The 16,015-nt window shown below is 40.1% G+C and overlaps 1 protein-coding gene across 1 annotated transcript in view; it reads left to right on the top strand.

The window, feature by feature from the left end:
* Nucleotides 1-16,015, top strand: part of aqr (aquarius intron-binding spliceosomal factor) — a 102,874-nt gene that overhangs the window by 56,756 nt on the left and 30,103 nt on the right. Inside the window, 7 exon segments of the mRNA XM_034195288.1 lie at nucleotides 1,478-1,615; nucleotides 2,912-2,981; nucleotides 3,975-4,085; nucleotides 9,251-9,380; nucleotides 11,575-11,609; nucleotides 11,611-11,703; nucleotides 14,435-14,644. Of these exon segments, the coding sequence (XP_034051179.1) occupies nucleotides 1,478-1,615; nucleotides 2,912-2,981; nucleotides 3,975-4,085; nucleotides 9,251-9,380; nucleotides 11,575-11,609; nucleotides 11,611-11,703; nucleotides 14,435-14,644 (787 nt within the window).

Genomic DNA, 16,015 nt, shown 5'->3' with positions numbered 1-16,015 from the left:
GGGGATTACACAGATTAAGGAGTGCTCCTGCCGGTTTAAAGACGTCCACATCACGACTTTTTCGGCACATTCCACTGTTACAGGAGTTTTTTTCATGGAAAGAGAAGCGGAGGGATGTGCCACGGAGCCGATCATGGCGCGGCACAAAACCACCTCCGTGTTGGTCTCACATGACGGTTTTCAGATGGCTTTCGGTGGCTTTTCAGTCGTGTGACTATCCGAGAAATTGTGCATGAGCTGGACAGGCCAGAACATGTCCTGTGAGGCTTCATCACGACGTTGCTTTGCGCCATACTGCTCCACCGCGACGCGCGGAATTCCTATGCACGACTGTCTCAGTGTGCCGAAAAAGTGCAGATGTCCACGTCTTCCGCAATTCCTGTGGAAGTCAGACGATGTCACACGACTGAAAAGCCACCGAAAGCCATCTGAAAGCCGTCCTGTGAGACCAACATGGAGGTGCTTTTGTCCCGTGCCATGAGTGGCTCCGTGGCGCATCCCTCCGCTTCTCTTTCCATGAAAAAAACTCCTGTAACAGTGGAATGTGCCGAAAAAGTCTTGATGTGGACGTCTTTAAACCGGCAGGAGCACTCCTTAAGAAAAAGTCTTGATGTCCACGTCTTCTGCCATTTTTGTGGAAGTCAGACGATGTCCCGGATCAACAAAGCCTTCACGTTGGAAATGATCTGGTTGTTTCAGCGGGGTGTCAGCCTGTCGATCGGCGCTTGGAGTGCGCCGCGCTCTCAGCCGCTGTGGGTGGTCTTTAAACCGGCAGGAGCACTCCTTAATCTGTGTAATCCCCATAAAATCGTCCCTGAAAGCCATCTGAATTTTCCGAATGGTGTCCACCTGGAGGTCTCTCATAGTTTCTGGAAAAATTTGATGCAGCAAAGCTCCAAATCGTTCAGACATTTATTCGCAATAAAAATCTGACGAGAGGGGTGGACCACTGCTCACACAAAGCCTGCTCACAGGAGAATGACGCAACCGACAGGCGTGAAAAAACTCACGCATGCGCACGAAGGTTCAAACTTGGCTGATGCAATCACAAGTGATTCAAATCCATATGGTTTTTGCAAAAAAATAAAAAGGTCGGATACTTTTCTAACAGACCTCGTATATAATAGTATGGTAATCTTTACCCCGACTTGTATGTGTGTAATTTTCTCGTATACACTTTATATCTGTATAATTTATTTCACTGTATGAAAGCATTTTTGATAGTTATTCACCAACTTTGTGCAGTTTATTAAATATTCTAATTATACAAAATTATATCATTAAAATTTATTTCTGAACATGTTTTTTTTTTGTTGTTTGTTTGTTTTATCTAAATCTCCAGTCTGACACTTAAGAATTTTTTGGATTTACGGGTATCAATAATTCTGACTAGCACTGTATATTATACACAAATGGTATCGATGACTAAATAAAGCTTAATCATTAATCTTTCTTTCATGCATTTACAATGAAATAGGATCAAGTTTCCAGCGTCAAATGGAACAGATACGGGGAAGAAAAGAAAGGCTGTTGATGAAAAGGAAGACAAAACCTTGATCGTTGAGCCTTATGTCACTCCTAACCGTGGACCATATCCCTACAACCAGCCGAAACGGTGAGTATTTGGGTCCAAAGTTGCCAAATGAAATGGATTATAGGACAAAACCGTAGTGTTCAGGTGAACCTTCTCAAAACAGAAGTAACGGTCTTGAATTCTGGGGAAGGTAGTTACAGTTTAACTGTTAATTTACCTAGTTTTTACAGGTCTCATATGCAGGACAGGAAACAAATTCTAAGTTCATAGCATTTGTTTTATGTCAATTCATGACTTAAGTTTTAATGTATTTTTCTGGACTGTAAGTCAGACTGGAATATTAATCACATCTATTCAAAAAATGCTTCCATGTCAGTGTATAAGTCACATTTATTTTTGAAATGCTGTTTGATTGATTGATTCACACATTAAGAAGCATAATTAATTTAATCAGTGCATTATTTATTTATTTATAATGCAAACACCTTAGATTTGACTTGCTGTTGCTGTTCTCATTGTCTCACATAGTCCAAGCAAGCATTGTGCTAGGTGCTATGAAAGTTGTGATCTCTTTTTTTATTCCAGAGCATGGTCTTTCAGTTTGAGAGCATGTTTTCTGAAAATTACCTTTTTTCAAAGAGGCACGTTTCCTCTTCTTGTTGGTTAGTTGACATCCATCTAAATGATTCATGACTACCGTCTTCTCCAGTGTGTATCACAGTACCTCATACGGCTATCTACATCACATTACTGCCCACTGTCAATTGTGCATTTACACTGATGAAATCACTCACAAAGCTATCTCCACCCCAACATGCAAAAGTTTGGATTTCCCACGCAATTTCGCACTCCTCATCTGGGATGTTTGTAAGTCAAATCCATAGTGTAGAAAATACCTTATATAATGTCTTTCCAATAAAAACAAAACACAAATGAAACTAATACACTTAACAGTGTTTTAACACTGGAAGCCAGGCTAATTCAGTATGTTTCTGTCCTCATCACCAAAGTATCTCTTGTGACTTAATGAGTCTTGTAATGTTACTGTGCTATTTTTGTCATCACTGTATGTACGTATATTTATAGGTGGAAGTTTTTATGCAATTAAAGCGGAACAAAAAAGGCTCATGTATTTTTGTGCTAGATATAGCACAACCAAATATTTGCCCTTCGTACTTGAGGTGCATCTAGTGCTGTTTTACCATTTTCAGTTTTGTCTTTGATATTTAAATGTTGCTCACAAATTTATGTCCTGTGGGATACCACTGACTTGGTTATTTTTTGCTGTCTTAAAAACCTAATGTGCTGTTACTACATTATGTCACATAAATTACTTGTTTTGTTAATAACAGTCCATTGTAAATGTATTTCTTACAGGAATACTATTCAGTTCACTCCTACTCAGATTGAAGCTATTCGAGCTGGGATGCAGCCTGGACTTACCATGGTAAGGACTTTACCTTTAATCAGAAAAAGCTTGGACAATATGGAAAATGCAAATAAAGAAAAATGGGATCCTTACATTTACTTTGACTTTTGTTTCATTGCACACAGTATGAACTCAAGATATTTCATGTTTTGTGTGGCCAACTAATAATTTGCTAATATGTATGCATTCCTGCATTAAGGCCTGCAACACATTCCAAAAAAAGTTTGACACAGGCAATTTATTTTAAATATTAAGTTATTACTTTTACCACCAATTCTGAGACAGATCAGGGGGTGGATAATGAACATTTTACTGAGTATGTCACACTCATACTCAGTCATTGAGAAACATAAACAGATGGTGCTGTATGGTAAATCTGTGTCAAGTAGGCTGTTCTCAAAAATTGAGTGACCCGAGTGAGGGAAGCCACCAAGATACCCACACAGCTTTGAAAGAATAATAGGGTTTTCTGGTTGTTTTTGGATTCACATTAATTAGCCCATTATAAGTAAAAACTGCACAGATGAAATTCATGTTTGCCCCGAGTAAAAAGATGTCGTCGTCCCCCCCCCCCCCCCCCCCCCCCCCCCACGTAGGATATCTAAAAAAAGAACCTAGCATGTAATTAGGTGGAATTCTCCTTAATCAATGACGCAGTTACGTCTCCATGCCCAGGTAATTGCCAAGGAGATGAATAAAAATCATTTTGCAGCCGGGCCTTCTTGTTGCATAAAGTAGTAGTACCATGTTTCAAAATTAAATGCGACATGCAGACCATGCAGACCATGCACCCATGCGACTAACACACTGGTGCGACCTTCAGTCTGGAAAATATGATAATCTTTGTACATAAAGACAATTGCCTCACTTGTAAATATGACATACCTAACATTAACCTCCATAATTTGTAATCACACCTTCCCATTCAATTGAAAGTGGGTAATTTAACTTCTTTATTGAAATGTTTTCATCTTTCTCGATGCCCTTCTTCGGTCCTTTTTGTTTTCCCAGGTTGTAGGGCCTCCAGGAACCGGAAAAACCGATGTTGCTGTTCAGATCATCTCGAATCTTTATCATAACTTTCCTGAGCAGAGGACCCTCATAGTCACACATTCAAACCAGGTGAGCCCACTACACATGATGCACACATAAACACAGCCCTGAAATTTTCCTTTACAGCCTACTGAGAAACCCATAAAGCTGCTTAGAGAATTTAAAGCTTGGCCTTAACATTTCCCATTAATCAGACTGTAGTCATTTGTGAACTATGGGTTGAAAATATAAATCTCAGGTCCCTTGTGCCCCATTCCTTTCCCACAGTACTTAATCATAAAGTAATCCAGTTTTATACACCAGCAGATGTTTGCCAGAAAGAAATGCGACTGGATGGAATGATGAAAAACCCTGCTGTTATTTAACAGTTTCCTCTTCCTTTAATTAGCTTCTGCTGCTGTACTATAGGATTGGGGTCCATTTGTCTCCCCGTCATTGTCACAATGTCATTAATGCAGCTCCTCCCACATGGCTACAGATACAAATGTGATACAGATAGGAGGTGGTCTGTAGATTTACACCTCACATTTTCATAATGACTGATTATGGACATTAAGATGAGCAGTTTTCAGAAAAGGTGTGGTATCTTCTGTATGCAGAATCCAATGTATGTATGTACAACCCCAATTCTAATGAAGGTGGGACGTTGTGTGAAATGTAAATAAAAACAGAATACAATGATTTGCAAAAATCCTCTTCAACCTATATTCAATTGAATACACCACAGACAAGATATTTAATGTTCAAACTGATAAACTTTTTTGTTTTTGTGTAAATATTTGCTCATTTTGAAATGGATGCCTGCAACATGTTTAAAAAAAAAACTGGGACAGGGGCAACAAAAGACCGGGAAAGTTGATGAATGCTCAAAGAACACCTCTTTGGAACATTCCACAGATGAACAGGTTAATTAGAAACAGGTGATTGTCATGATTGGGTATAAAAGGCATCCCCAAAAGGCTCAGCCATTCACAAGCAACGATGGGGCAAGGATCACCACTTTGTGAACAGCTGCATGAAAAAATAGTCCGTTTAAGAACAATGTTTCTCAACATTCAGTTGCAAGGAATTTAGAGATTCTATCATCTACAGTCCATAATATAATCAGATTCAGAGAATCTGGAGAACTTTCTACACTTAAGCGGCAAGACCGAAAACCAACATTGAATGCCCGTAACCTTCGATCCCTCAGGCAGCGCTGCATTGAAAACCGACATCATTGTGTCAAGGATCTTACCGCGTGGGTTCAGGAACACTTCAGAAAACCATTGTCAGTTAACACAGTTTGTCACTACATCTACAAGTGCAAGTTAAAAGTTTACCATGCAAAGCGAAAGCCATACATCAACAACATCCAGAAACAGTGCCGCCTTCTCTGGGCCCGAGCTCATTTGAAATGGACAGACACAAAGTGGAAAATTGTGCTGTGGTCTGATGAGTCCACATTTCAGATTGTTTCTGGAACTCATGGACGTCGTGTCCTCTGGACAAAAGAGGAAAAGGACCATCCAGATTGTTACCAGCACAAAGTTCAAAAGCCAGCATCTGTGATGGTATGGGGGTGTGTTAGTGCCCATGGCATGGGCAACTTACGCATCTGTGATGGCACAATCAATGATGAAAGGTGCATCCAGGTTTTGGAGCAGCACATGCTGCCATCCAAGCAATGTCTTTTTCAGGGATGTCCCTGCTTATTTCAGCAAGACAATGCCAAGCCACATTCTGCACGTGTTACAACAGCATGGCTTTGTAGTAAAAGAGTGCGGGTACTAGACTGGCCTGCCTGCTGTCCAGACCTGTCACCCATTGAAAATGTGTGGCGCATTATGAAGCGTAAAATATGACAATGGAGACCCCGGACTGTTGAACAACTGAAGTCGTATATCAAGCAAGAATGGGAAAGAATTCCACCAACAAAGCTTCAACAATTAGTGTCTTCAGTTCCCAAACGCTTATTGAGTGTTGTTAGAAGGAAAGGTGATGTAACACAGTGGGAAACATAGCACTGTCCCAGCTTTTTTGAAACGTGTTGCAGGCATCTATTTCAAAATGAGCAAATATTTACACAAAAACAATAAGGTTTATCAGTTTGGGGGGGTGTTTGAGGGTGTCACAGCTCGATGACAACCAGTGTTCTGCCGAGATGAGCTCCCCTGTCGAGTTGATCTCATCTAACGACAATATTATGCTTTAAAGACACAGTGTACATGCAAGTCTTTACTTTTTTTAAAATTGAAGACACTTTTTACTGTATTTTTATATAAAGACAAAAACTTGTAAGGGTTTTCCTCAGGAGTGGAGCACATCTCGACAGGTGACCCTTCGAGATGTGCTCCACCACACAACTGCACATGGCATCTCACCCGTCAAGTTGAGCTCATCCACCGAAGAAAAGGGCTGTGAAAACTCTGCGGATCTGAGGAATTACACTCTGTACTCTGTAATCATGATCATCACTGAGTTTTTAAAATGCCTATCACAAAGCGTTTTTTTTTTTTTTTTTTTTTTTACATTATACAAGTTTTATAAATCTGCGGACACTGATCTGTATAACAGATACAAATCTGTGTCCCTGGAGCCGTGGAGTTTCGCGGGGAAAATGCCTCACTCAAAGCGTGGGTGTTACAACACCTGTCGTAAAGTGGGACTGGTTGGTTGCTACGCTGTGTGCCCGCTGCAAGATGGTAAGATAAACGTAGCATGTGGACATCGCACACTTTTAGAGCCATTAAGTTTTTAAAAGAAGAATTTTGTGGCATGTCTTTGTCACGGAGCGACGTCGGATAGATGGCGAGACAGACTGTTTGAAAATGTTTAATAAGTACACAAATCCGTGGAATTGGCGCTGGCTTGAATTTAAAGTTCTTCATCATGAACACGGATAAAAGAAACTGGAAAAGTGAACTGCATCTTGTGCCATCAAGAAACATGGTAAGAATTTTTTTGTCTCTGGAAAACAAACATTGTGCTGTTCAGGATTTCAGACAAGATTATGTGACTTTTTTAGTTAATATAGACTTTCCTTCATTGGAAAAAAAAGACATTGTGGCTTTGAATGTATTTACAGGAATTTACACAAGAATGTACAACCCCTGGCAAAAATTATGGAATCACCGGCCTCGGAGGATGTTCATTCAGTTGTTTAATTTTGTAGAAAAAAAGCAGATCACAGACATGACACAAAACTAAAGTCATTTCAAATGGCAACTTTCTGGCTTTACGAAACACTATAAGAAATCAGGAAAAAAAATTGTGGCAGTCAGTAATGGTTACTTTTTTAGACCAAGCAGAGGGAAAAAATATGGAATCACTCAATTCTGAGGAAAAAATTATGGAATCATGAAAAACAAAAGAACGCTCCAACACATCACTAGTATTTTGTTGCACCACCTCTGGCTTTTATAACAGCTTGCAGTCTCTGAGGCATGGACTTAATGAGTGACAAACAGTACTCTTCATCAATCTGGGTCCAACTTTCTCTGATTGTTGTTGCCAGATCAGCTTTGCAGGTTGGAGCCTTGTCATGGACCATTTCCTTCAACTTCCACCAAAGATTTTCAATTGGATTAAGATCCGGACTATTTGTAGGCCATGACATTGACCCTATGTGTCTTTTTGCAAGGAATGTTTTCACAGTTTTTGCTCTGTGGCAAGATGCATTATCATCTTGAAAAATTATTTCATCATCCCCAAACATCCTTTCAATTGATGGGATAAGAAAAGTGTCCAAAATATCAACATAAACTTGTGCATTTATTGATGATGTAATGACAGCCATCTCCCCAGTGCCTTTACCTGACATGCAGCCCCATATCATCAATGACTGTGGAAATTTACATGTTCTCTTCAGGCAGTCATCTTTATAAATCTCATTGGAACAGCACCAAACAAAAGTTCCAGCACCATCACCTTGCCCAATGCAGATTCGAGATTCATCACTGAATATGACTTTCATCCAGTCATCCACAGTCCACGATTGCTTTTCCTTAGCCTATTGTAACCTTGTTTTATTCTGTTTAGGTGTTAATGATGGCTTTCGTTTAGCTTTTCTGTATGTAAATCCCATTTCCTTTAGGCGGTTTCTTACAGTTCGGTCACAGACGTTGACTCCAGTTTCCTCCCATTCGTTCCTCATTTGTTTTGTTGTGCATTTTCAATTTTTGAGACATATTGCTTTAAGTTTTCTGTCTTGACGCTTTGATGTCTTCCTAGGTCTACCAGTATGGTTGCCTTTAACAACCATCCCATGTTGTTTGTATTTGGTCCAGAGTTTAGACACAGCTGACTGTGAACAACCAACATCTTTTGCAACATTGCGTGATGATTTACCCTCTTTTAAGAGTTTGATAATCCTCTCCATTGTTTCAATTGACATCTCTCGTGTTGGAGCCATGATTCATGTCAGTCCACTTGGTGGCAACACCTCTCCAAGGTGTGATCACTCCTTTTTAGATGCAGACTAACGAGCAGATCTGATTTGATGCAGGTGTTAGTTTTGGGGATGAAAACTTACAGGGTGATTCCATAATTTATTCCTCAGATTGAGTGAGTCCATATTTTTTTCCCTCTGCTTGGTCTAAAAAAGTAACCGTTACTGACTGCCACAATTGTTTTTCCTGATTTCTTATAGTGTTTCTTAAAGCCAGAAAGTTGCCATTTGAAATTACTTTAGTTTTGTGTCATGTCTGTGATCTGCTTTTTTCTACAAAATAAACAACTGAATGAACATCCTCCGAGGCCGGTGATTCCATAATTTTTGCCAGGGGTTGTAAGTGACTTTTTTACTATAAGGTATGTTATTGATATTTTACCATGATTTTCAGAATATTCTACAAGCTTTAGCTGTGGTTTTTGAAATGCTAAATATTATCTTGTTCAGCAGGAGAACAATTAGCTGTCTCCATCTTGTTTTACCTTAAACGCTAGGACCCGACTGCACAGGGTTTCTACAAAAAGATGGATGGTGAACAGCTTGGTGAACAGGAGCATTGGGGTCCCCTTTGAGCTTGTTTATATATCCTATACAAGAAAAAAAAATGCCTCTAAATGCCTTATTTGCTACTCGTATATTAAACAAAATTAGTACTGATTCAAAAGGGGACTCAAAAATTAATGCAAACTGAAAAGAGCAGAAGACATATTAGATATAACTAGTGTTGAGATAACAAAATATATAGAGCAGAGGAAGGAACCTCTGTGTTTTATTATTTGTTTGTTGCCATGGTGTATTTTAGGCTCTGAATCAGCTGTTTGAAAAGATCATGGCTCTGGACATTGATGAGCGCCACCTTCTGCGTTTGGGCCATGGAGAGGAGGAACTGGAAACCGAGAAAGACTTCAGCAGGTGAGGACAGCAGTTCATATGTGTGCAGGCACTCTGATGCACCTTGGCGTGAACACACATGTAAACATTTAATTGCACAGTAAAAATCCTCAATTCACACATGCACGAGTGAAGAAAGAGAGAAAGTGAGAGAGTCCAGCCAGCTAGCTACATGCATAATGAGTCTCAGTGAACACAATGTCAGGGATGATTGATAGTGTTGTACGCCCAGGCCCCAGACCTGGTTTATGCGCACGCTCCCACGCTGTTCGGGGCATCGCTCCCTTTAGTTAACCCTTTCATCACTGTTATGAAACACAAAGCTTGACCATTTGGTTAATAAAATATTTAGTTGTGCACCTCCTAAATAACCAGTTTCAAAATAGTGAAACTTACTCATCAAGGGAAGTTTAATAATTACATTTGCATGTTAAATTTCCATGCATTCTCGCATGCATTTTATGTTAATACATAATCTTGTGCGCAAAACTGCTTTTACTGCTCACACCTCACTATGCAGCCTACTTTTGAGTCACAAATAGTTCAATTTGAAATATGTGGCTCCTCCTCAAAGGTTATGAAATAGCCAAAACTATGATGTGTATTTTATACAATTATAGACTTTTGATGAGGTGTACCCGTGATTGGGTCAGTATGGGGTTCACCTCGGCCAAGGCCTTGGTGAACCCCATCCTGACCAGGTCCATGTAATCACGGGTACACCGAAATTAAAAGTCTATAACTGTTTTATTTTATGGTAAACAAGAAAATTGGGAGTTTGTCAAACATACCAAAACTGAAAAATCAATCTCAAGCTCTTTATTATTACTGTCATACTGCACAAACAGGTCCAAAATACTTCATGAGCACAATGTCTAAAGTCCCTTTCACACCGGGGCTGCCTCAAGCTTCCTGTGGTGTCATGACGATGCAGTAATGTCTGCGTCAGGTGCACACAGCAGGGGGCAGAGAGAAGGCGAGAACGCAGCCCTGCAGGTTCTCTGCACAGAGGAATCAGAGTGTAGTTTGGCTGCAGACAGACTGTGCACTCTGATTTATCTTCTAGTTTATATTTGTGCCGAGTTTCAGGTCTGCGCTCTGAGTTCTGTTATAGTTTATCTTTCCTACTTTGACCGCGAGATGCGAGTGTGAGATGCGCGTGCGAGATACGCGTGCACACGAATGAACCGATACTTGATGTGGACATGTCCTGTTTCTGTCAATCAGTCTGTGAGCAGGACTTTTATGGACTGTATTTAAACACATTTGTGAGAGAAGACTGAGGAGCTGCTGCAGCCAGCAGTGTTTTTTTTTTTCTGTGCCCTTAGTTTTTACTGCATTGTGTACACGGCGTCGTCATGACGACGCACGACGCAACTCGAAGCGGGCCAAAGTAGGCATTGTATCGCGTTATCTGATTGGTCGTTATCTGTAGAAGACGTCGCTCGATTGGCTAGCACTGCGCTGCGCGTGAGGTGTACTCGGCTCCACCAGCGGTCAACTCGGCATGTGGTACAGCTCAGAAAGTGGCGAATGGGCCAATCAGAAGTTGGCAAAATCACATACCATATAATAACCTTCTTTGTTGCCCTCCTGCCTCCATCTGTGGTAATGAGGTCAGTGTCCGCAGAAGGATAGGGTTCCAGAACAGTGGGCCCAATCGGGGGTTTGAATTGGCACGTTTGATGACCTCTGTGTTTCTCTGGATAATGTCTCAGGGCACATGATTGTTCTGTGGAGAAATCATCCAGAGCGGTTGTTCCTATTTGCACTTACCAAAGTGGTTCTTACTGACAGACATTCTCAAGATGTGTTCTATATCAGAAAAGGTACACATCCTCCCACCGCTGCATCATCAAAAGGCCTTTGTGGAAATGCTTGCCTCCTACCCTTACAAATTAGTAACTGGGTAGACCTGAAGTCTAGCATTACCTGCTGAAAGCAACCATTTATCTGCAGCAGCCAGGTGCTACATGGTCATCCTGTTTGTTTTGATCCAGTTGCTGGACTCTTCAGCAATGCTGCACCTACAATATAGCAGGGCGATTTGCAACACATCATATATATATATATATATATATATTTTTTTTTTTTTTTTTTTTTGCATCATTGCATGTGTTGTTGCAGCTTGCAAGATGACACCCTTCTGACTTCAGTCTGTCCTGATACAAAGGGTTCAAGTGTGGCAAGTGGGAAGTTGATTTTTGCCATGTTTTCTGGCATTAGATATGGAAGGGGTCAACTACGTCCTGCACCGAAGGCTGGAACTCCCTCAAAGAGGTGAGACGATTACAGGAGAGCTTGGATGTTCCTGGAGATGTTTCCTATACATGTGAGACTGCTGGACACTTCTATCTCTATCAGGTATGGGTGTCAGTGGTCTTCTGTACATGTCATGTGTCAAATACAAAGGGATGGAAAATGTCAAAAGTAATGTTCAAGCTGAAATACTGTATATTTGTAATCCTTTATTCACCACAAAAGTAACGTAAAAAGGCTTTCAAGAATCCCCCCCCCCCCTTTGTACAGCCACATCCCTCAGTATGCCGGTGCCATGTCTCTTTACAACCTTAAAATTTGTATTTGTATTGTAACGAGAACATATAAAGGGGATTGGAAATATATTTGACAGAGTTAAATTTGGTTTCTGCCAACTTCTTCAGACTTACTCATTTCAGTCACATTCAAACAACATTGAAGTTTTCAATCCACTGACTAACTGCTTGTTTTTACCTCAACCATTAATAACCATCTCTACAGTGAGAAGAAAATGTCACTACAGAGTTTTAGCCATGCTTCGTTGGGGGGGTACTAAAAATAGACATTTGAAACTAAAAGAATCACAGTGTGCAGCTATCGTATTCAGTGTCCCTGGATGCTAAAATAATAGCTCGACCTTTTCTTTTCTGAAATGAAGTAACTGTCACTCATGTATCAGTAATATGAAGGTTATAGAATTGGTGTGAAGGCACGTCTGATGCAGTGTTAAGTAATGCTTAAAGTTTGCATCCTGCAGGTACCCTAGAAGTCTGACAGCTTTAAACTACAGCATGTACAGTAGTGTTCAGAATAATAGTAGTGCTATTTGACTAAAAAGATTAATCCAGGGTTTGAGTATATTTCTTATTGTTACATGGGAAACAAGGTACCAGTAGATTCAGTAGATTCTCACAAATCCAGCAAGCCCAAGCATACATGATATGCACACTCTTAAGGCTATGAAATTGGGCTATTAGTAAAAAAAAAAGTATAAAAGGGGGTGTTCACAATAATAGTAGTGTGGCATTCAATCAGTGAGTTTGTCAATTTTGTGGAACAAACAGGTGTGAATCAGGTGTCCCCTATGTAAGGATGAAGCCAGCACCTGTTGAACATGCTTTTCTGTTTGAAAGCCTGAGGAAAATGGATCATTCAAGACATTGTTCAGGAGAACAGCGTAATTTGATTAAAAAGTTGATTGGAGATGGGAAAACATACGCAGGTGCAAAAAATTATAGGCTGTTCATCTACAATGATCTCCAATGCTTTAAAATGGACAAAAAACCAGAGACACGTGGATGAAAACGGAAAACAACCATCAAAATGGTTAGAAGAATAACCATGGATCAGTTTGGATATGTCAAAATACTTGAAGAGGTCATGTTGCCTTATGCTGAAGAGGACATGCCCTTGAAATGGGTGTTTCAACAAGACAATGGCCCCAAGCACACTAGTAAATGAGCAAAATCTTGGTTCCAAACCAACAAAATGAATGCCTTGCAGATGTGAAGAAATCATGAAAAACTGTGGTTATACAACTAAATACTAGTTTAGTGATTCACAGGATTGCTAAAAAAGCAGTTTGAACATAATAGTTTTGAGTTTGTAGCATCAACAGCAGATGCTACTATTATTGTGAACACCCCCTTTTCTACTTTTTTTTTTTTTTTTACTAATAGCCCAATTTCATAGCCTTAAGAGTGTGCATATCATGAATGCTTGGTCTTGTTGGATTTGCGAGAATCTACTGAATCTACTGGTACCTTGTTTCCCATGTAACAATAAGAAATATAGTCAAAACCTAGATTAATCTTTTTAGTCATATAGCACTACTATTATTCTGAACACTACTGTATTTGCACTTTGACAGATTGTCATTTGTCACTCTCACTGTGGTGCCTTAATTTGATATGGCAAGGACTTTGGATTCTGAGCATACATCTGATTTCTTTTCAGCTGATGTTATTTTGACTCTTCAGACTGACCGCGGGTAATATTTGAAGATGTGATTGTCAGGAATCTGGTTGGAGTGTGGAGTGTGAGCAACTTACTGCTGTCGGTGATCATTACTAATAATATGAACACACTGGGCTGTTCAGACAGATACTTAAAATGTGATTAAAGAAAGTCCTCTAGCAGACTTACTAATGACACCCTTTAAGTTGTTTTTCACAGGAGTATTTATAGATCTAGGCTACCCTATTTGGTTGAAACTGGTTTATTAGGTGCTCAGCAGGAGCATCTCTAGAAGAGCTAGGCTATCTTCTGTTCTCATTTGTGATTTTATGATTTGTGTGGTTTGGGAAAAGAAAAATTTACAGCCTCCATCATTTGGGCTGGACAGTACTTTAAGTACAACACAATAGAAGTACAATGTGTATTTATGCAAGAATGAAGTTGTTAACACAATGCACCATTTGTCCCCTGTGGAGGTGTGGAAAGTTCTCGATATAAAGATGTATCATGATGCAAAAGTGAACAATTTTGCAGTGAGAGACCACAACAGAGACATAAAATCACAAGAAAATAAAATCAACCTGTTGCAAACATAAGAAATGTCTAATAAACAGATTTCATTATAGTTAGAATGATTTTATGGAACAAGTTGTACTTATCCATCAGTCGTCAGTCTGCTCATCGCCAATTCATGCCAACTCCCAGACATGCGTCATACGCACAGTGCAGATGTTTGCCATTCTACAACGTGATGCCTCAAGATATATCAAGGGTTGTGCACTCAGATTGTTAAAGTCAATGTTGATTGGAATAAGACGACTTGATCTCAGTCTCTTGGCATCCAGTGGACTGTAGGTGTGCTCTCCCCCTTCAAATGCAGGTGGTGTCTCGCTGGGAGGAGTACATGAGTAAAGTCAGGCCTAAACAGTCCAAGACTGTGGAGGTGCAACCTGTAGCCAAACACTTTCCCTTCCACAAGTACTTTTCCAACGCGCGTCAGCCGGTGTTTAAGGGCCGGTTGTATAAAGAAGACATGGACATCGCCGAGGGCTGTTACCGCCACATCAAGAAAATATTTACACAGCTGGAGGTAAGACGGACACACGCATACAAAGAAATCCATGTCCAGGCTGCATGTCAGCACTTTTTTGTTGTTCCTCAGGGTATGTTTGCCAGCTTTGTGTCTTGTTGGCGCACATTCTGTCATGCACACACGCTACGCTTTGCTGCCCACTGCAATATTTGTTTTGAAAATGTTTGCTGTCAAAGCATGACGGACAAAATACAAGCTATCCAGAAAAAGTAAATAAAAAAAAAATGTCCCTGTCACTCTTTTTCATGCATTTCTTACTCACATGGATGGCTGTTATAATTTCTCTTCAGCCCATTGTGTATTTCTGTAAGGATAACTATATCAATTTCACATTTATAGGAACACGAAGAAGACCTGTGAAAAGCAATAAAGAAGTTATTGGCAGAGGTAGCATCCCAACACGTGTGGTGACCTTGATTTATCTGGCTGGCCTCTGTATCTCTGCATCACAGTACCTCTCCCTCCTCCCTCAGCCTCACCCATGCTGCAGTGAAATCTGTACACCCATTAAGAGGTTTCGCTGTCTGTGGCGCAGGGAAAGGATGGCAACGTTTTGCTGAATTTGCTCAGCTATAATTATAATTTATAATTTATTAATTTATATAGCGCCAAATCATGACAAAGTCGCACCAAGGTGCTTCACATAATTCACAACAACACAAATTAATCTAAATTCAAAATTAAAAGCAAGAAAAGCACAGTTAAAAGATAAAACACAGTAGAATAAAAAGAAATTACAAAGCAAACACAAACAGATTAAAAAATTAATGATAAGACAGTCTAAAAAAAAGTGGGTCAGCTGTCTCCTTTTTTAAAATAAACAAAAAATGCTTCTTAGACTAAGCTGCCATATCAAGATCCAAAGAATTTATTGCTGGATAGACAGATACATGGAGTATTGGTGTGCTTCCAGCGTTCATCCACACAGACGCCTCCTGTTTTTTCTCTCCACGGTCGCATCCCATTTTTACTGCTGTTATTTTCCTTGTTCATGTCTTTGTTTCTTCCCTCCCTTCATGAATGTCAGTCCTCTACCAGCTTCATTTCACCGGGCAACTGCTGTGGAGCCAATGGGAGATAAAAAAAAAAGAATGCAATCAATATTTAATCTTTTGATTGGTTCGATATTAATGTTAAAATAGTAACACATAAAATATTTACACTCCAGTGCCATCCAAGACTACGATGCCCCCCTCCCCCCAGCTCTCCCTACACTGCTACAACACAGCTATAGAGGCGGTCTGAAAATAGCACGCTTATTTATCCATACTGCCCCTGTTTGCATCTCCCACAGTGTGGGTTTCACAGTGCCACGATAGTGTGAGCAGAGTGAAGTAACCTTTTGTGGAAAGCATCTCTAATTTTCTT

Source organism: Thalassophryne amazonica, chromosome 19 (assembly GCF_902500255.1).
Source record: "Thalassophryne amazonica chromosome 19, fThaAma1.1, whole genome shotgun sequence".
NCBI classification, from domain to species: domain Eukaryota; kingdom Metazoa; phylum Chordata; class Actinopteri; order Batrachoidiformes; family Batrachoididae; genus Thalassophryne; species Thalassophryne amazonica.
Note: the sequence above shows the minus strand (reverse complement) of the source record. Positions and strands in the feature narration are given on the sequence as shown.